This window comes from Fusarium venenatum, assembly GCF_020744135.1.
Source record: "Fusarium venenatum strain MPI-CAGE-CH-0201 chromosome Unknown EDB82scaffold_1, whole genome shotgun sequence".
NCBI classification, from domain to species: Eukaryota; Fungi; Ascomycota; class Sordariomycetes; order Hypocreales; family Nectriaceae; genus Fusarium; species Fusarium venenatum.
The window spans coordinates 11902917-11923125 of NW_027072129.1; the positions used below are offsets into that span (position 1 = coordinate 11902917).

At 53.4% G+C, this 20209-nt stretch overlaps 2 protein-coding genes across 2 annotated transcripts in view; both read left to right on the top strand.

The window, feature by feature from the left end:
* Positions 1–19125, top strand: part of EDB82DRAFT_454978 (uncharacterized protein) — a 40856-nt gene extending 21731 nt beyond the window's left edge. The window contains exon 7 of the mRNA XM_065607843.1: positions 55–19125. Coding sequence (XP_065466141.1) covers positions 55–18864 — 18810 coding nt within the window. The 3' untranslated portion in view covers positions 18865–19125. The remainder of the gene's footprint in view (positions 1–54) is intronic.
* Positions 19126–19327: 202 nt separating this feature from the next.
* Positions 19328–19935, top strand: EDB82DRAFT_494115 (uncharacterized protein). Its single transcript, XM_025729931.2, has one exon. The coding sequence runs from the start codon at positions 19376–19378 to the stop codon at positions 19862–19864; it is 489 nt and encodes a 162-aa protein (XP_025587227.1). The 5' UTR covers positions 19328–19375; the 3' UTR covers positions 19865–19935.
* The last annotated feature ends 274 nt before the right edge of the window (positions 19936–20209 follow it).

Below are 20209 nucleotides of genomic sequence, written 5' to 3' on the forward strand. Positions count from 1 at the left end.
TCTGTATCTGAGGTTTCCAGGCGAGTACTTGCGGCATTCATTCAAACATCGCAGAAACCCTCGGATACCGAGAGCAGCGGATATCCGGCTGACAACGAATGTGTTCTCCTGCCTCTTTCAAAGCCGCTTCACTCGCGGTTCCGTGCACTCCAGGACTCGCTTGGTAACGTCCTCCCGCAACACATGATCCCCTCAATCTACCTACCAGTCTCATATATATCCACCAACACATCTGGTAAACTCGACCGTGTCCGGCTGCGAAATCTCGCCAAGAGTCTCTCCGAGGCCCAAATTTCAATGTACAGCTTGTTTGGCGTGGCCAAGGTACCGCCGGCCTCTCCGATAGAGAGACGGATGCAACGCCTCTGGAGCCGGGTCATGACGGTGGAAGAAAGTGCGATTGGAGCGACCGATAATTTCTTCCAGCTTGGTGGTGACTCTGTTTCGGCTATGAGGCTTGTGGCAGCCTGCCAGGAGGAGGGACTGGCATTGACTGTGAGCGATATCTTTGAGCGGCCCCAGCTTCGAGATGTGGCCAGGTCGGTAACAATCATTGACGAGTCTGATCACCATAATGACGAGGAGAATGATCCGCTGTTCAGTCTATGTCCATGGCAAGAGAGCACGGAGACTCCCGCCGAAGCTACCAAAATGATCGCTTCACTTTGCGGTGTGTCGCCAGATCGGATTCAAGACATCTACCCTTGCACTCCCCTACAAGAAGGACTGATGGCCATCACGATGAGGAAGGCGGGGGCTTACACCAATAGGATGGTCTATAAGCTGCCCGAGTCCATCGATCTGGACCGTTTCATTGCGGCGTGGGGCCAAGTAGCTACTGCTCACCCGATCCTTAGGACAAGGATCGTCGTTGATACAATGGCCACTGGTGGTGCGGATACAAAGCTATACCAAGCCGTAATTGACAAGCCGATCGACTGGCAAAAGCCAAGTAGCATCACGGAGTATGTTTCTGCCGACGAAAGTCACCCGTTCTCTTACGGCGATCCTCTTTCGCGATTTGCTCTCGTTTCGGAAGGCAAGGGCGGCTCCAATCACTTTGTGTGGACAGTTCACCATGCTGCATACGATGGCTGGACACTCAAGTTGGTCCTGGATGACCTCGCAAGTGCGTACCACGGAAGCGAGCCAAGCAGGGCGGTGCCGTTCAAACGATTCATCCGCCACCTGATTACGAACAGCGAGACCACAGCCACCGACTCTTTCTGGACGTCGCAGCTCAAGGGACAAACGCCTTCAAGTTTCCCCCGCTTGCCATCGGCCACCTACCAACCACGGGCTCGGCAGCAGCTTTGTCACCATCTGTGGAGCTTTGACACCAAGGGGCTCATGGAGCTTGCCACACCCCTACCGACCATTTTGCGCGCTGTCTGGGGATTGGTTGTGGCCGCGCATACCGGCTTCGAAGACATCATCTTCGCGGAGACGCTTTCGGGACGTAACGCACCTGTGAATGGCATCGATAAGATCGCTGCTCCGCTGATGACGACTGTGCCAGTGCGTATGAGCCTAGACACCCAGCAGACCATGAGGTCATATCTTGCTGCCATCTACCAGCAGGACGTGGCGTTTATTCAATTCCAGCACACCGGCCTGCAGAACATCCAGGAGATCATGCGGAGACATGACATGATGGACCGACTGGACATGAATCACTTGTTTGTCATCCAGCCCGAGGTTCAGCTCGACCAAGAGGAGCAATCGCTCGGCATGGAGGCACAGAAGGCGCCCGCACTGGTTGACTTTGGATCTTACGCTCTGGTCATTGAGTGTAATACCAGGGCCAATTCAGAGATCGCCGTGAACTTCACCTATGATGATGCCGTGTTGAGTTCAACCGAGATCAACACTCTCTTCGAACGATTCCAGTTCCTCCTTTCCTCCATCTTGGCCGCGGTCCACGAAGAGACAAAGATCAGCCACTTGCTGGCCGCAACACCAACCGACGTGCGTCGTATTCTGTCTTGGACCAACGCACTGCCTACCACAGAGCCTATAAACTCCTGCATCCATCATATTTTCCGGGATCAGGCACTTCTTCGTCCAGAAGCTGTCGCACTACGCTCTTGGGACGGTGATCTGACTTACAAGCAACTCGACCAGTTCTCGACGACGCTAGCGTTTGATCTCCAGGAAATGGGCGTCGAGCCTGAGGTGAACGTTCCTCTGCACTTTGAGAAGTCAACATGGGCAATTGTGGCGCAACTGGCCGTGCTTAAAGCGGGCGGTACATGTGTCCCGCTGAACCCGGCATGGCCAAAGGCCCGCAACGACGCCATCATCACGCAGACCAGGGCTTCAGTCATTCTCGTCTACTCGGACATGGATGACGACACAGCGTTCTCTGAAAGCGATCAATTTGTTACCATCACCGTAGGAGAAGCATTATTCGAGCAAAGACAAGAGCGCAAGACGACTCGAGAGGACCGGACCATGATATCACAAGCCAGGTCTAATAACGCCGCTTTTATTATCTACACTTCTGGCACTACGGGAACTGCTAAGGGCGTTATCTTGGAGCACAAGTCATTGGTTACCACTGCGGCAGCTCACGGCGCAGCCTACGGTATCGGTCCGACCACTCGAGTTGGACAGTTTGCCGCCTACACCTTCGACGCCAGTGTCTCTGAGATCTTTACCACGCTCCAACGCGGTGGCACCGTGTGCACCATGTCAGAGCACGACAGGGCCAATAACTTATCGGCCGCTCTGCGTGATATGCGAGTCAATTTCCTTGCTGTCACGGACACGGTCGCGAAACTCCTCGACCCCGCGAACCTACCTTTCGTACAGACGCTGATCTTGGTGGGCGAGAGACCAAGCGATGCTGTTGTGACACGATGGCAGCAGCATTGTGGTACCCTTATGAACGGCTATGGGCCCACGGAATGTTCGATTGCTGCCACTTGTAACCCCAAGCTTGCCGTAGGACAGACGAACAATATTGGGCGTGTTTTGAGCGGAGCCATTTGGCTGGTCAATCCCCAGGACCACAACTTGCTACAGCCGACCGGGAGCATCGGCGAAATCTTGATTGAAGGTCCCCTGGTAGCAAGAGGCTACCTCGACGATGACCTCAAGACTGCTGCGGCTTTCATTGAGGACCCCGACTGGGTCCGATTGCACAATCTGCCGACCGGCAAGCGGTTGTATAAAACAGGTGACCTCGCACGTTACGATACGGATGGATCCCTCATCTATCTCGGTCGTAAGGACAACCAGGTCAAGATACGTGGGCAGAGAGTGGAACTCAGCGAGATCGAGCAGTGTCTTACTAAGGTTCTTCCACAAAGCCGGGTCGCGTCGAGCGGTGTGGCCGTCGAGCTTGCCACAGTCTCGGATCGGCCCGTGCTTGCGGCCTTCATGGCTGAACTTGTTGAAGCGAGGCCTTACGAGGGAGGACGCGAAGGAGACGATGCAGAACACCAAAAGGACCATGAGAACGGTCTCGTCTTACCGCTATCTGGTTGCATCCGGGATCGTCTGCTAGACGTGCAGTCATCCTTGGGAGATGTGCTGCCCCGGTACATGATTCCCTCGGTATTCATTCCAGTCCGCACGCTGCCTAGTAACGTTTCAGGAAAGCTGGATCGGACAGCGCTTCGCCATGCCCTTTCACGTCTATCGGCAGAGGAACTTGTATCGTACAGCCTCGTCGGCGCGACAAAGCAGGCACCTTCCACGGACCTGGAGAGGCAACTACAGGGCCTCTGGGCTCGAGTATTGAGCATATCCCGCGATCAGATCGGCGCCAGCGACAGCTTCTTCCAAGTAGGTGGAGATTCTGTATCGGCTATGCGCTTGGTAGCCATGTGTCGTGAGGAGCAACTAGCCATCAGCGTTGCAGACATCTTCAAGTATCCGAAGCTCCGGGATGTCGCAGCACGAATGCATAGCATGAGTATCAGCACAAGCGACGAGAAGGATATTGAGCCATTTACATTGTGGCCAATCGACGGGTCTGAGGCGCGCGCGGATCAGCTGGAAGAAGTAGCTCGGCAGTGTGGCCTCTCAGCAAACCATATCGAAGATGTGTATCCGTGTACGCCGCTTCAAGAGGGTCTCTTGGCCATCACCATGCGACAAAACAAGGCATATGTGGGACATGGGTCTATGATACTTGCAGAGACCGTCGATGAGGATCAATTGCTCGATGCCTGGCATAGTGCTGTGAAAGCGCACCCCATCCTGAGGACGCGCATCGTCCCAGTGACGACACACAATGCCAGGTCTCTGCAAGTTGTCGTCAAGAGCGAGGCAGAAACAGAAAACATTCAGTCCTCACCTTGCCGTAGTGAAGAAGACTTCAGATACATGGTGGAGCGAGAAGCCATGTCATACGGCAAGCCGCTTTTCCGCTTCGCTGTCATCGGGCAGACATTCATGTGGGCGGCCCATCACGCTGTATACGACGGGTGGACTTTCCAATTACTGTTCAAACAGGTCGACGAGGTCTTCTCCCGAGGACTCGCTCCCAAGCAGAAGCCGGTACCTTATAAGCGTTACATCGACTTCCTGTCGCGCACCAATCCGGAGGTTGAAGCTGCCTACTGGCGATCGCAGCTCGGCCAGGGCGATCCTGTGAGCTTCCCGTCGAACGTAACATCTTCGTACCAACCACACTCGAACAGCGACCTGCAGAAGAGATTCACTGCCGCCATGTCGCCGACCCACAACGTCTCGCTAGCTACTGTCCTTCGCGCCAGTTGGGCCATGGCCGTCGCCCGGTTCTCGGGCACCGACGACGTTCTCTTCGCTGAGGCGCTGTCGGGTCGGGACGCACCCGTTTCAGGCATCATAGAGATGCTTGGACCAACTATTACCACGGTGCCGATGAGGCTACAAGTCCGGCGCAACCAGCCCATCATGGACTACCTTGAGTCTGTGCATGAGAAGATGATCGAGATGATGCCGTTCCAGCACTCTGGCTTGCAGGCGATTCAGGCGGCAATCAGGCCACGACAACTTCAGCCAAATCACCTGTTTGTCATGCAGCCACTGCAACAACAGAATCAGGCTCAACTACCGTCGTCAGCCACATCCGACCTGCAGGCAATGCCGGTCTCGCAGCATGACTTCCACTCCTACCCACTTGTTGTGGAATGCAGCATTGATGGATCGGAGGTGTTTGTAGATGTCAATTACGATGCCACCATCTTATCTCATCACATCGTGGACCACCTCACCGACCAATTTGCGTATATCACCACTCAGCTCGCAGCCCTCAGTCAGACGGAAGCCTCTCAAGAGCAACTTGATGTCGCCCAGTTCAGTGCCGCTAGCCCTCGAGACGTAGAGCAGATGGTGCACTGGAATTCTAACATCCAGCTGCCATCACCTGAACAAACACTATACCACATCGTCGAAGCGCAGATACACAAGACGCCAGACCTGCTCGCTATTGACGCGTGGGACGGCCAGCTCACGTATGCAGAGGTGCATGACTTGACGGCAAGACTAGCGACTCATCTCATTGCCCTCGGTGTGCAAAGGGAGGATCCGATAGCCCTTTACTTCGATAAGTCGAAATGGGCCCTCATCGCCATGATCGCGGTTCTGAGAGCCGGGGCTGCGTTCGTACAGCTTAGTCCGAAGCATCCAATCGGCCGGTCCAAGACGATTCTGCAAAGTAGTCGAGCTCGTATCGTGCTTGTCGCAGCCCAGTACGAAGCCAAATTCCGAGGTGCCATCGATCTCCATCCCTACAAGGACGCGGTCGTCGTCCCAATTGACCAAGAATTGTTTGCGACACTTTCTCAGTCAGATCACGTCGCGCTCCGCGCCGTGACCGCACAGCCGAGCGACGCAGCTGTGATTATGTACACAAGCGGCAGTACCGGTGTTCCCAAAGGATTTGTGCTCCAACACGGAGCACTATCCGCAGCTGTGGCGGCTATGGCTACGGCACTCGATATCAAACAAGAAACCAGGGTCTTCCAGTTCACTTCGTACGTATTTGATGTTCACCTACAAGATGTCTTCTGTACCTTGTCACGCGGTGGCTGCGTTTGTATTGCATCAGAGGCTCAATTGATGAACGAACTCGGGAGGACGCTGGCGTCTGCCCGGGCTGACTTGGTGCAGCTGACTCCCACTGTTGCGGGACTAGTTGAACCCGAATCTGTGCCCGATTTGAAGACTCTCGTCCTCACTGGCGAGCTGGCCACCCGTGAGACAATTGCGCACTGGATGGGACAACTCCAGCTTATGAACGCCTATGGCCCAGCCGAGGCCGGTCTTAACACTTCACTCAATCGATCAATTGCACACGAGTCGGAGGGCTCCAACATTGGTCGAGGCGTTGCTACAAGGCTTTGGCTCGTGGATTCGGACAACATCAATCTCTTGAGCCCAATTGGCTGCATCGGTGAGCTGCTGGCAGAGGGTCCGTTGCTTGCTAAAGAGTATCTTGGCGACGAACATTTGACCTCTACAAGCTTTGTCACTGACCCAACCTGGGTCAAGACATACGGGCTGCCCAGTGGGAAACGTATGTACAAAACGGGCGATCTCGCTAAAATCAACGCAGACGGCACATTCACGTATCTGGGGCGTAAGGATACACAAGTCAAGATCAATGGTCAACGCATTGAGCTTGGAGAGATTGAGCGTCAGCTGCAAGCCGACTTGCAGACGCTTCTTCCCAGTTGTGGTGGTGTGGCAGTGGAGCTTGCGACTACCCGGGACGACGACGACAACAATAACAACAAGCAGACTCTTGCGGCTTTCATCGTTATCAGCGGAGAAAAGGCCGTCGCAACGAAAGGAAAGGAAGACGAAGAGACTATTCCCCTGTCTGTGAACCACTCAATGCGTTCCGCTTTGTCAGATCTGCCATTCATGCTGAGGGACCACCTGCCACATTATATGATCCCTTCAATGTACATCCCCATCACCAATTTGCCCAAGAATACCAACGGCAAGCTGGACAGAAAGCGCTTGAGGGAGATTGCCAATCACCTGGATGCACACGACTTCTCTCTGGAGAGTCCCGTCAACGGTCCCAGACTACAGCCATCAACAGAAATGGAGCTACAACTGCGAGACATGTGGTGCCAGGTACTAGGTGTACAGCCTGACTCCGTTGGGACCAACGATAGCTTCTTCCAGATGGGGGGTGACTCTGTCGCCGCGATGCGTCTCGTCGCTGCGTGCGAGAAACAAGGTCTTTGCCTGACTGTGGCAGACATATTCGATCGTCCGCGACTTCGCGACCTTGCCACTGCCGCTCGAGCACCTAATGATCTTTCCGCAAGTCACGCTCAGCACCAGAAGCCTCTGGAGCCTTTCAGCCTGTGGGATAAGCATACTGTGCACAATCACCAGCAACATCTTGCCTCCATTGCCAGCCAGTGCGGAGTAGAGCCTTCTCAGATTGAGGACATCTACAATTGTACGCCACTTCAAGTCGGCCTGATGGCCATCACGATCAGGCAGCCACAGGCTTACACCAACCGCATCATTTACGACATTCCGGATTCTGTGCCCACAGAGAAATTTATGGCAGCCTGGTCATTGAACTATCAACGCCACGCCATCTTGCGCACTAGGATCGTTCCCGATGTCGACCGGGAGTCAAACTTCGTCCAAGTTGTGGTTCGAGAGAAGCTAGAATGGCAGCATAGCATGGACCTCAACGACTACATCAAGCATGACCAAGCCCAAGGTTTTACTCATGGTTCACAGCTCGCTCGCTTCTGCACTGTCAGTGGCCTGGAAGGCGAGCCAAGGAAGTTTGTGTGGACCATCCATCACTCAATCTACGATGGGTGGACGCTCAAGCTCATCCTCGAAGACCTTGGTCAACTCTACGAAGGCCACACGCTTCCTCCTTGCGTTCCTTTCAATGGATTCGTGCACTATCTACGCAATGTAGACAACACAGCCGCCGCGGCATTCTGGCATTCTGAACTCGACGGCGAGCTGCCTACGAGCTACCCAGAATTACCTGCGCCGAACTTCCAGTCCCGTCCGGACAGCTCCGTTGCTCGGGACGTAACCTTACCCCATGGGGCCAGCCATCAGTCTATTCCTAACATCCTGCAAGCTGCATGGCCATTGGCGTTGTCGATGCACACAACGACCGACGATGTCATGTATGCCATGACGCTCTCCGGTCGGAACGCGCCCGTCCCGCGCATTGCAGAGATGGCCGCCCCGACTATTACAACAGTACCCGTCAGGAGACGGATTAACTCGTCCACTACGATCTCACAATACCTCTCGGCAACACATCGCAAGTCCATCGACATGATGCCATTTGAACACACGGGTCTCCAGAACATCGACAAGTCCCTCGCACTGAACACCCTTTTTGTTATCCAGCCAACCATTCGTGTTGAGCATGACGAGGAGAAGCAGGAGCGCGATGACCCTATGGTTTCATTGGATCCAAACGCAGCGCCGCTACAAGGCTTTGACTCGTATGGCTTGGTGGTGGAGTGTAGTCTCAGCCAACAAGGAGCTCGCATCGAAGCCAGGTACGACAAGCAAGTCATCGCCGAGGAACAGATACAGCAGCTCATTAGTCAATTCCAGAGACTGATTCTTCTGCTACTGACTGAACCTCCCACGACCCGGCTTGTTGACCTTCCCATGGCATCCGAGGAGGATGTGCAGCAGATATTGGCTTGGAACAGCGAGGATGGCACTACCCTGGAGCCAGTAAACGACTGTCTCGATCATGCGATCAGACGACAAGCCCTACAACAGCCGTTGGCTCAGGCCGTCTGCGCGTGGGATGGTAACTTGTCCTATCAAGAGCTTGAATGGCTTGCTACGAAACTGTCCGGTCTTCTTAAGAGTCTCGGCATCAAGCCTGAGGATAAGGTTCCTGTGTACTTTGACAAATCGCTTTGGGCTATTGTCGCGATGCTAGCTATACTTAAGATTGGGGGCATATACGTCCCGCTCAACCCGGCACATCCACTACAACACATTGAGGTCATCATCGAAGCAGTGGCCGCCTCGGTGGTCCTGACTACAAAAGACAATGCGCACAAATTCAAGGACTCGATTCCTGTGGACTCGGAGCTTCTTGAGTCGCTGTCTCTGCCAACCGCTGAGGATCAGGATGGGACTACGGTCACACACAACTCCGACAATGCAGCTGTGATTGTATTCACGTCAGGAACCACTGGAACACCGAAAGGTGTCGTCCTGACCCACTCGTCACTAAGCACTATGATGCGTGCTCAAGGTCCATCAATGGGCTTTTCCTCAAACACACGAGCCCTTGCCTTTGCAGCCCCTAGCTTCGATGTCAGCAACAGTGAAGTTTTTACGACCCTCTATCACGGTGGATGCGTGTGCATTCCTTCTGAGCACGATCGACTCAACGACTTGGCTGGGGCAGTAGCTAGGCTTCATGCCAATTGGTTATTCCTGACCCCAAGTCTAGCTTCGCAAATCGACCCAGCCTCTGTTCCTGGGTTGCAATTCCTAGCCCTTGGTGGCGAAGCCATTACTCAGAGCCTCGTGGACACCTGGGCAAGCAGACTTCACCTACTCAATAGTTATGGCCCTTCCGAGGCAAGCATCTGGACGTCCATGGCACTCCTGGGCAAGGAGCCGGGTGTTCTCCCAACCAATATCGGTAGAGGCCTTGGCTGCAAGCTCTGGGTGGTTGATCCGTCCAACTACAATAGGCTATCGCGCATCGGCTCTACCGGAGAGCTGCTCATTGAGGGCCCGATTCTGGCTCGAGAATACCTCGACGATCCCAACCGCACAGATGAAGCCTTCGTTTTGAACCCTTCCTGGACCAGGCTCGACGTTCAAGGGCAAAATCATCGTGATCAGCAAGCCGCCGACCGCCGTCTCTACAAAACGGGCGATCTCGTCGCATACTCGACAGACGGATCTCTAATTTACATGGGTCGCAAGGACACACAGATCAAGGTGCGTGGCCAGCGCGTGGAGATCGGCCAAATTGAATACCACCTGCAGCGACTCTTGCAGCAATCTCAAACGGCCAAAGTGGCCGTAGATCTCGTCTTCTCCAAGCACCAGCCGTCTCGCAAGACTCTGGGCGCCTACATTGAGGTGGTAAACGATGAGTGTTCGTCATCAGCCGATTCATTCAACATCGACGGGGTGATGATCCCCTCGGAAGGCTTCCAAAAAGAGATGCATCAGCTCCAGACCGCACTTTTGGATGCACTCCCGCATTACATGGTCCCCACCGTTTTCATCCCAATGGAACGTCTCCCTATGACCGCATCAGGCAAACTGGATCGTCGAGTCTTGAGTAAACTGCTATCGGATCTCAGCGACAAGGATCTCACGCCCTTCCGCTTGGCTTCGATTGCCAAGACTGCTCCTCAATCCGGAATCCAATTCAGGATGCGCAGCCTGTGGGCTGAAGTCTTGCAAATCAGCGACGAAGACTCCATCGGGGCCGACGATTCGTTCTTCCAACTGGGCGGCGATTCTCTCAGCGCTATTTTCCTCGTATCGCTTGCTTCTAAGGCTGGCCTGACTTTCACCGTGGCTGATTTGTTCCGGTGCCCGAAGCTTTGCGACATTGCGGCTATTAGTCAGATGCAACAAGTTTTACCACCTTCTGAGGGACCATCGAAGATCCCGCCTTTCTCTCTATGGGAACATGGATTTGAAGATCTGCCAACCGCGATCGAGACAGTCGCCGATCAGTGTCATGTAACCGCTGATGATATTCAGGATGTGTACCCATGTGCTCCCCTGCAGGAAGGATTGGTCGAATTGTCCCTCCTCAACCCTGGTACATACATCAGTCGCAACGTCTTCAATCTTGATGAATCAGTTAACATTGAAACTTTCAAATCCGCCTGGGCCCAGGTTGTTCGGACTCATCCTATCATGAGAACTCGCATCACTCGACTCAGGGAGCTCAAGTCTGTGCAGGTTGTGACATATAACCAGCTGTCATGGAGCAAGGCGACATCTCTTCAAGGGTACATGGAAGCAGACTACGATGCTCCAATGCTACACGGGGATCCCCTGGTGCGTTTTGGATTCGTCGAGGGTGAACAAGGTGAACGTTTCTTCATATGGACCCTACACCACGCCGTGTATGACGGCTGGTCTCTGAAGCTACTGTTTGAGAGCTTCCTCAGATCATACAATGGCCAAGTAGGCACTCTCGAACCAGTGCCTTTCAACTCCTTCATCAAGTACGTCCAGCAGACCAATCAGCAAGGAGCTCTTGACTTTTGGAACGAGCAGCTTGATGGAGACCTACCACTCGGCTTCCCTGCCCTGCCCTCTGCCACCTATCAGCCACGCCCCAACAAGGAGGAGACACTCTCACTGACCCTTCCATCAACCCACGCAATCAACCACCTACACTCGGCCGCTACAATCTTGCGTGCCGCATGGGCCTTGGCTCTAACCAATGTCACATCATCAGACGATGTCATATTCGCCATGACTCTTTCCGGTAGGAACGCCCCTGTTGCCAATGTAGTAGACATGGCTGCACCAACCATTACAACCGTTCCCATTCGCTCCCGCATAGATGCCAATCAGTCAATCGAGCAATATCTTGAGCAGACCAAGCAGCAAGCAGTTGAGATGATGCCCTACGAGCATACTGGTCTGCAAAACATCCGAGACGCAGAGACGGGCAACCGTATCCCTCTGGACTTGAAGCATTTATTCGTTGTGCAGCCAGCTTCTGCGTCTGTCACGACCGAAGGCGATGCGACAATCATGCGTCCACTGCGCACAGAAGATGGTGAAGAGGATATCCAACTCGGCTTTGACTCGTACGCACTGGTCGTGGAGTGCCATGTCGAGGGTGAGGGCGACGGCGCTGTTCATGTCTCGGCACGGTTTGACGACAATGTGGTCGATCACTCTCAAATCAGACAACTACTTGTGCTTTTCGGCCACTTGGCTACCCTTCTATCAACGACGACGAAAACCTTGACCCGCCTTTGTGACCTGACGATAGCGCCACCAGAGGACTTGGAGCAGATTATGCAATGGAACGATGTCCATGCCCTCCGCCCCTCGAGCCATTGTCTCCACGCCGTAGTGGCACAATGGGCGAAGAGCCAGCCAGACAAGCAAGCTATCTGTTCTTGGGACGCCGAGCTGTCGTACCGCGAGCTGGATTTGTTGTCTTCCCAGTTGGCTCATCATCTAGTGGACGACCTAGGTCTCGCACCAGAGGTCATCGTCCCCCTCTATTTCGACAAATCAACGTGGGCTATCGTGTCAATGCTGGCAGTGTTGAAGGCGGGCGCCGCGTACGTGCCACTCAATACTGCATTCCCAATTGAGCACAACCAGTCTATCGTTAATGCGGTCGACGCCAAGGCTGTTCTGACGAGCAGCGATCACTTGTCTCTGTTCGACAATGGCATCCTCATCGATCGATCATTCATTGAGTCTCTTCCCTCTGTTGGAAGCCGTCATCTCTCATCGTCGGATCCTTCCAGCGCCGCCATCGTCGTCTTCACTTCAGGAACCACAGGCAAGCCTAAGGGCATCGTCCTGACCCACTCATCGCTATCTTCTATGATGCGGGCACAGGGACCTCTGATGGGCTTCGATACATCTACACGCACACTACACTTTGCAGCCGCAAGCTTTGACGTAAGTAATAGTGAAGTACTTACTACTCTATTTCACGGTGGTTGTATCTGCGTCCCTTCGGAGTATGACCGTTTGAACCGGCTTTCCGAGGTCATGAGCGAGTACAATGTCAACTGGCTATTCCTTACGCCTAGTCTCGCGAACCAGCTCGAACCGGAAGCTTTCCCTAGTCTCCGACACCTCGCACTTGGCGGTGAGGCCGTCACCCGAGACCATGTCGTGCAATGGGCACCGAGAGTTCGTTTATTGAATAGCTATGGCCCTTCAGAAGCGAGCATCTGGACTTCGATGTCTCATCTCCGTTCTGATACTACGACTGTTGATATCGGCAGAGGCTTGGGGTGTGTTTTGTGGATCGTGGATGCGGCCAACCACGACCGTTTGATGCCAATCGGAATGATTGGCGAGCTCGTCATCGAGGGTCCAATCCTAGCGCGGGGGTACCTCAACGATGCTGAGAAAACACGGGAGTCCTTTATCCAAGACCCGCTGTGGTCGACTGCAGTCGGTCACGATCGACGGATGTACAAGACGGGAGATCTGGTCCGCTATGCAGCCGATGGATCGGGCACTCTCCTATACGTCGGCCGTAAGGATACACAGGTCAAGATCCGTGGACAGCGCGTCGAGGTCAGCCAGGTCGAGCACCACCTCCAGTCTCTTGTTCCCAGCAGTCTGGGCGTGGCTGTCGAGATGGTGACCAGCAACACCACGGCACGCGGTCACACTTCAAGGCAGGCTCTCGCTGCATTTGTGGCGATAGAAGGCGGAGACAGCGACAAAGTCCTCAGCCAAGTTACGACAACGTTCCAAACCAACATGTTCAAGGTGCAGACTGCATTGGCCTCACTGCTTCCGCCTTACATGATCCCGACCGTCTTTGTGCCATTGAGCAAGTTGCCATTGAGCAGGTCCGGCAAAGTGGACCGAGTGTACCTTCGACGCATGCTACACGGTCTAAGTGAAGAGGAGATGGCGCCGTACCGTCTTGCATCTGCCTATAAGAGGGATCCCGCTACGGATCTTGAGTCACAGATGCAGTCCCTCTGGGCAGATATGCTCGGAGTCGCAGTTGAGTCTATCGGGCTAGACGATAATTTCTTCATGCTAGGAGGCGATTCCATCAGTGCTATTAAACTCGTCTCCACAGCTCAGAGAGTCGGTCTACACTTCTCCGTGGCTGATGTATTCAGCCACCCTAAGCTCTGCGAACTGACAGCCTCTTTGGAAGAGACAAGATCAACACGCCTCCCGGACGATGATGCCGTCGATCTTGCTCCTTTTGCGCTCTGGTCCTACACACATGACAATCTGCCAAGTGCACTCGAGCATCTATCTGCTCAATGCGACGTGGCTGTTGAGGATATCGAGGATGTCTACCCTTGCACCCCTCTGCAGGAAGGTCTCATGGAGACATCTTTGCTGCAAAAAGACACGTACATCAACCGCAACATGTTCTCATTGGACGCAGTGACCGATATCGCAGTATTCCAGCAGGCATGGTCCCAGCTTCTCGATCACTACCCTATCTTGCGAACACGCATCGTGCCTTCGCTGGGCGGCAAGAACTTGGTCCAGGTTGTGACGCGCAACCACCAGACGGCCTGGCAGTATCCAGACTCGGTGGACGAATATATGAGCAAAGACAAGCAGAGACCTATGCGGTACGGAGACGCGCTTGTCCGGTATGGCCTTGTGCGGCCACAGCTCAACGGCAGCGGCGATTCAGGATGTTGGACTTTTGTTTGGACTCTCCACCATTCCATTTACGACGGGTGGACGCTGGACATCTTGCTCGGCAGCCTCAGCCAGCTGTACAATCAGCAGAAGATCCCAAAGGTATTGCCTTTCAACCGATTCATCCGTTTCGTCAGCGAGACAGATGCCAGTGCCTCTCGCAAGTTTTGGGACTCGCAAATCGGCCGGGGCGATCTGCCCTCAGGATTCCCATCTTTGCCTTCGACGACGTACCAGGCCAGACCTAACAGGTCCATGATGCACACTGTCACAATCGCGTCGTCAGCTACTTCAACTTCATCAACGGCAAATGTCCTTCGCGCTGCCTGGGCTTTAGTGATAGCAACTCACACGTCTACTGAGGACGTGATTTTCGCCATGACGCTGTCGGGACGTAACGCTCCGCTGCCTCATATTGCCGAAATGGCTGCGCCGACTATTACAACTGTGCCAATGCGCATCTCGCTTCGCCAGAACGACACTGTGCGTGAATACATGCAGGCAATCGACCGTCAGGCCGTCGAGATGATGCCGCATGAGCACGTTGGGCTTCGCAACATTCGCAAATCGCTAGTAGGTAATCACCAGTCGTTGGAGCTGCGGCATCTGTTCGTCGTTCAGCCGAATGCACAGAAGATGGGTCGGGCGAGTCTCATTCGTACAAATACCGGGACGATGGCTTCTGTCGCATCTGCAGGGTTCGAGTCCTACGCTCTTGTCATCGAGTGTAGTCTCACGGATCAAGGCGCTCAGATTGAGGCCAAGTACGACGACACTGTTTTGAGTGTGGAAATTGTTCAGAAACTCTTGAACCAACTGGCCCGATTCAGCAACATCCTCTTGGACCCGGCAACCCACCAGACGAAGCTGCACGACCTGGCCCTCATCAGTGCCCAAGAGCTGGATCAGATCACAGCGTGGAACAACACGGTCCTCTCCCCAGTTGAGGAATGCGTCCATGACATGGTGGTACGTCAAGTCGTCAGACGGCCCGGGGCCCCTGCCGTATGCGCGTGGGACGGCGACCTTTCATACAGAGAACTATCTGACTTGGCAATCCGGCTATCACTCCATTTGCGACAACTTGGCGTGGGCCCTGAGTCTCTGGTACCGATCTACCTTGACAAGTCTCTGTACACAGTAGTGGCCATGCTTGCTGTCTTGTACGCGGGCGGCGCAAGCGTCCCCCTCAACACGGCTCATCCTCTAGAGCGCATCAGGACCATGATCGATCAAGTGGAGCCCACGTTGATACTTACCGATGGCCGCCATGCTGAGCAGTTCAGGCTTTACAATACACATGTTGTCGTGTTGGACGCCGCCCTGTTGCAGTCTCTTCCGCGCTCCGTCGGTACCTCCGCCTCCGCCGTCATATCGCCCGCCGCCACTCCGGAAAACTCTGCCATTGTCACTTTCACCTCGGGCAGCAGTGGTACCCCCAAAGGTGTGGTGCTAACACATTCTTCTCTTAGCAGCATGATCCAAGCACAAGGCTCTCAAATGGGATTCAGCGATACGACCCGAACGCTCCAATTCGCAGCTGCGAGCTTTGATGTTAGTAATAGCGAGATCTTCACAACGCTATCTTACGGCGGCTCCGTCTGTATGCCATCAGAATTTGACCGCCTCAACGATATCTCTGGCACGGTCTCCCGTTTCAACGTCAACTGGCTTTTCATGACACCGAGCCTCGCATCCAAGATTGAGCCCGACACTGTTCCTAGTCTGAGGCACCTAGCATTGGGTGGCGAAGCCGTAACGGACAATCTTGTACGTCAATGGGGGGACAAATTGCAACTCATCAACAGCTACGGGCCCTCGGAATCCAGCATCTGGACGTCCATGGCGGTTCTTCCTAGTGGCCCAGTCGGCGACTTGTCGCCTGCCAACATAGGCAAAGGCCTTGGGTGCAGGCTATGGATTGTAGACCCAACGAATCACAACCGGCTGTCGTGCATTGGCGACGTTGGCGAGTTGTTAATTGAAGGGCCCATACTTGCGCGCGGTTATCTCGGAGATGAGGAGAAGACGCGTGCGGCATTTATCGTGAACCCACCTTGGGCCGCCGATAAGGACTCTGAACACGGGCGACGATTTTACAAGACGGGAGATCTCGTCCGGTACTGCTCCGACGGGTCAATGGTTTACGTGGGACGAAAAGACGCCCAAGTCAAGATACGAGGTCAGCGCGTCGAGTTGGCCGAAGTGGAACACCATGTAAAGGCTGTGCTCAAAAGGTCGGAAGACATTGCCGTGGAGGTGCTCCGTCTGCGCTCCGATGAGCACTTCGAGCGACAGGCGCTTGGCGCTTTCATTATAACGACAGTCGCAGAGACCAACATCTCCACTTCCACGAACTCAAGTGGATTGCCCGTTCCGCTACCTGTCTGTGAGGCTTTCCAGGCGGAGATGCGTGATGTACAGAACGCACTAAACAAAATGCTACCTTCCTATATGGTACCTGGACTATTCATACCCATCGACCGATTCCCAATGAGTCAGTCCGGTAAGCTGGACCGCAAACAGCTCCGTCAACTCATGATCGAACTGGACGACGAACAACTGGCGTCGTACAGACTGAGTACGGTATCTAGGCGCGCGCCGTCAACTTCGCAAGAACTATTGCTACTTCCCTTGTGGGCCAAGATCGTTGGTGTGGAAGAGAGTACCGTCGGGGCTGATGATGACTTCTTCCTCATGGGCGGCGACTCCATCTCAGCCATGGAGCTAGTCAGCCTGGCACGGTCCGCCGGCATTTCGCTGACAGTCGCCAATATTCTACAATATCCCAAATTCTGTGACATGGCTTTGACAACAACAACAACAGCCGACGTCGAGGCGAATGCGCGCGGCTTGACTCTTCGCGCCGGTGTCAAGCCCTTCTCTACATTGGCAAGCAACGGAAATGACGATGTCGTTGAGTCCATCAGACGACGAATCGTGCCCCTGGTTCAGAGAACCCAACCATTAGCCGACATTGTTGACGCATATCCCAGCACAGACTTCCAAAAGTTCTCGGCAGCCTTTGCTCTATCGTCATCCAGGTGGTCACTGGTGTACGAATGCCTCGATGGCACGGGATTCATCGACACCGAGCGGCTGCAGCACTGCTGGAACCAGGTCGTAGACAGTCAGGACATCCTACGCACCACCTTCGTCTTCTTGGACAGCGACTTGATACAGGTCGTCCTGCGGAACGTCGATCTCGGCTTCACCGTGCATGATATTGGCGCTGACACAACCACGACGATTGAGGATTACACCGATGCGCTTCGAGCTCGTGACATGGACCAGCGACAGGTTACGGGTGCGCCTTTTGTACGGTTGGCACTGATCCGCAAACTCGGCAGCGACAAGCACCGCATTGTGTTCCGCATCTCCCATGCGCTGTATGATGGCATCAGCCTTCCCACCATGTGGCATCATCTTGAGTCCCTCTACAATGGGAGCACAGCTCCAGCTCCGACAACTGTCCCCTTCTCACACTTCATCTCAGCCGCACTGGCAGATTCTCATCGCGAGGCAAGTGTACAATACTGGCGTCACTTCCTCAAGGGCAGCTCCTTGACATCAGTCACGAACGGCTCGCATCCCGTACCCCGAGCCCGCACATCGCCATCGCGTGTCAGCTACACACGTCAAATTGTGATGCCGATTGCGGGCAACGTCACCTTTTCCAACGTCCTGCAAGGCGCATGGAGCTACGTGCTATCAGCCGTTTCTGGTCACTCCGATATCATCTTCTGGCATCTAGTCAACGGCCGAAGCCAGGCCACAGATCTCGTCCAGGGGCCCTGCGTCAACTACGTTCCTGTGCGCGTTCAACTCGATTCCCACTCTGACTCCAACCACGAAAACGCTACCATCATGCGCCAGCTCCAAGAGCAGCAAGTCGCCCGTCTCCCATACGAAAGTCTAGGGTTCCAAGATCTAGCCCGCACTTGCACAGACTGGCCCACCCTGTCGAGCCTGCACACAGCCGTGGCGCACCACAACTTGGACATTGGCAACAACCTAGTTCTCGGCGGTACGACCTACATACTTCACTCTCTACCCGACGACTACGATATGATCGACATCAAGGTGCTTTCAAATGCCGAACCCGGTGGGCACAGCTCTCGCATTTCCCTTTCCTACGCTGAGGACCTCGTCACGCCCGAATATGCCGATACGCTATTAAGTGCGCTTGGGCGCGCAATCGCGGGGCTTCCCCTTGACACAATCGAGCCGCCACCGCCACCGCCTCGCGAGGAAAATTCTTCAATAAGAAGACAAGAGCACGAAGAGTACGGTGAGGACATCGACGCAGCATCGCTACGGCTTGTCCAAGCGGCGTGGACAGATGTCCTAGGCAGCAGCACTGCCTGGTCCACCTGCGACTCTTTCGTGCAAGCAGGCGGCACGCTCATGCATGCTGTCCAGCTGGCCGCTTTATTATCGTCACAAGGTGTATATATTGAGACAGACGATATCATAACTTTGTCTACGAGTAATGCGCAGCGGAAGGCGGCGTCGATGGCGTGAAGAGGAGGTACTTCTCTTACTGCGACGTAATCATCGCGCAATATTCCTGTAATGCATAATTTGTTTGTTTTCATTTCCTATGTATTTAGCTCTTCTTGTTCGCGACCTTACTGTTGAACAGAGAAGTTTGTTAAAGGCGTTTCTTCGTTGTTTAGTTATTGCTACTTTTTCCTTGTCGTATTTTTCCCTGCATCTGGATAATAGCAAATTAAGTAACATGTATCTTGAAGGTAGATAATATGGATGAAGTTTGTGATTGCATATTGAAAGATGTTTAATAAGTAATATCTTATATGTGTTTTCCATTGGATTCAGACCTGTATCCACCTCGCAGCTAGGATAGGATAGGCCTGTGCTTCGGGGTGACGGAGTTACCGGACTGATCTAAGAGCCAGAACCCCGACGATGTTATTAATAAATACTCCTTTTCATTCCAGATTGTAATAGCCAACTCATTCCTATACTCTTCTTCCCTCAATACTCAGTCTCACCTTCGCTCGTATCCAGAAACATGACTCTATCGATTGAGGAAATCTCCGACCGTCTGGAAATTCAAGACATCTATACACGCTATGTCCATGCAGCTGACGATCGCGAGTCTCTGGATGACATTTTCCTACCAAATACAACATTCGACTGGACCTCCGCTGGTGGGGGAAAGATGACGTATGAGGAAGCCAAGGCGGGACCTGTCTTCACTGGCAAGCTGATTCCCTGGTCTTTCCACATTTACACGAACGCCAGGATCAACTTTTTAGAAGACAGACAGAAAGCAGTAGTGAAAGTAAAGGCAGTCAACCCAAGCGGTCTTGAGAATACGCAAGGGGAGCCATTAATGTTCCAAACCCATGGGACTTATACTGATCAACTGGAGAAAACTGTGGATGGTTGGCGCATTACAAACCGAATATGGCACGAGTTTACTATCGTTGGACCCTTTCAGAAGGTTAATGGTATCCCTGGTATATTGGAATCTGCTGGCAAGGCATATAACAGTTAGCATTTACTATAACATCAGCTACCCCACAACCGTCTATCCCCTATAACTGGCCACCTAATTTTCAACCTAACTACTCAATTTACAATTTACTATTTCTAAGATATCCCAATAACTATATATTGAATTAAAATTTTAACTTAACTATTAACTTAAAATGCATAAATAGACCTAAGTACTATTAAGAGGCAATTAGCCCGACATTATTTACTAAAATGGCTAATTTTGCTTAAAATTTAGACTTAAATTGAGTGAGCTTGACTCGAGCTGCTGATTAGCTGAGAATAACCTTAACCCTACACTTAGGTTTAGCTTAGGGTTAGTAAGATGCAGAGAAAAGGGGTTTCT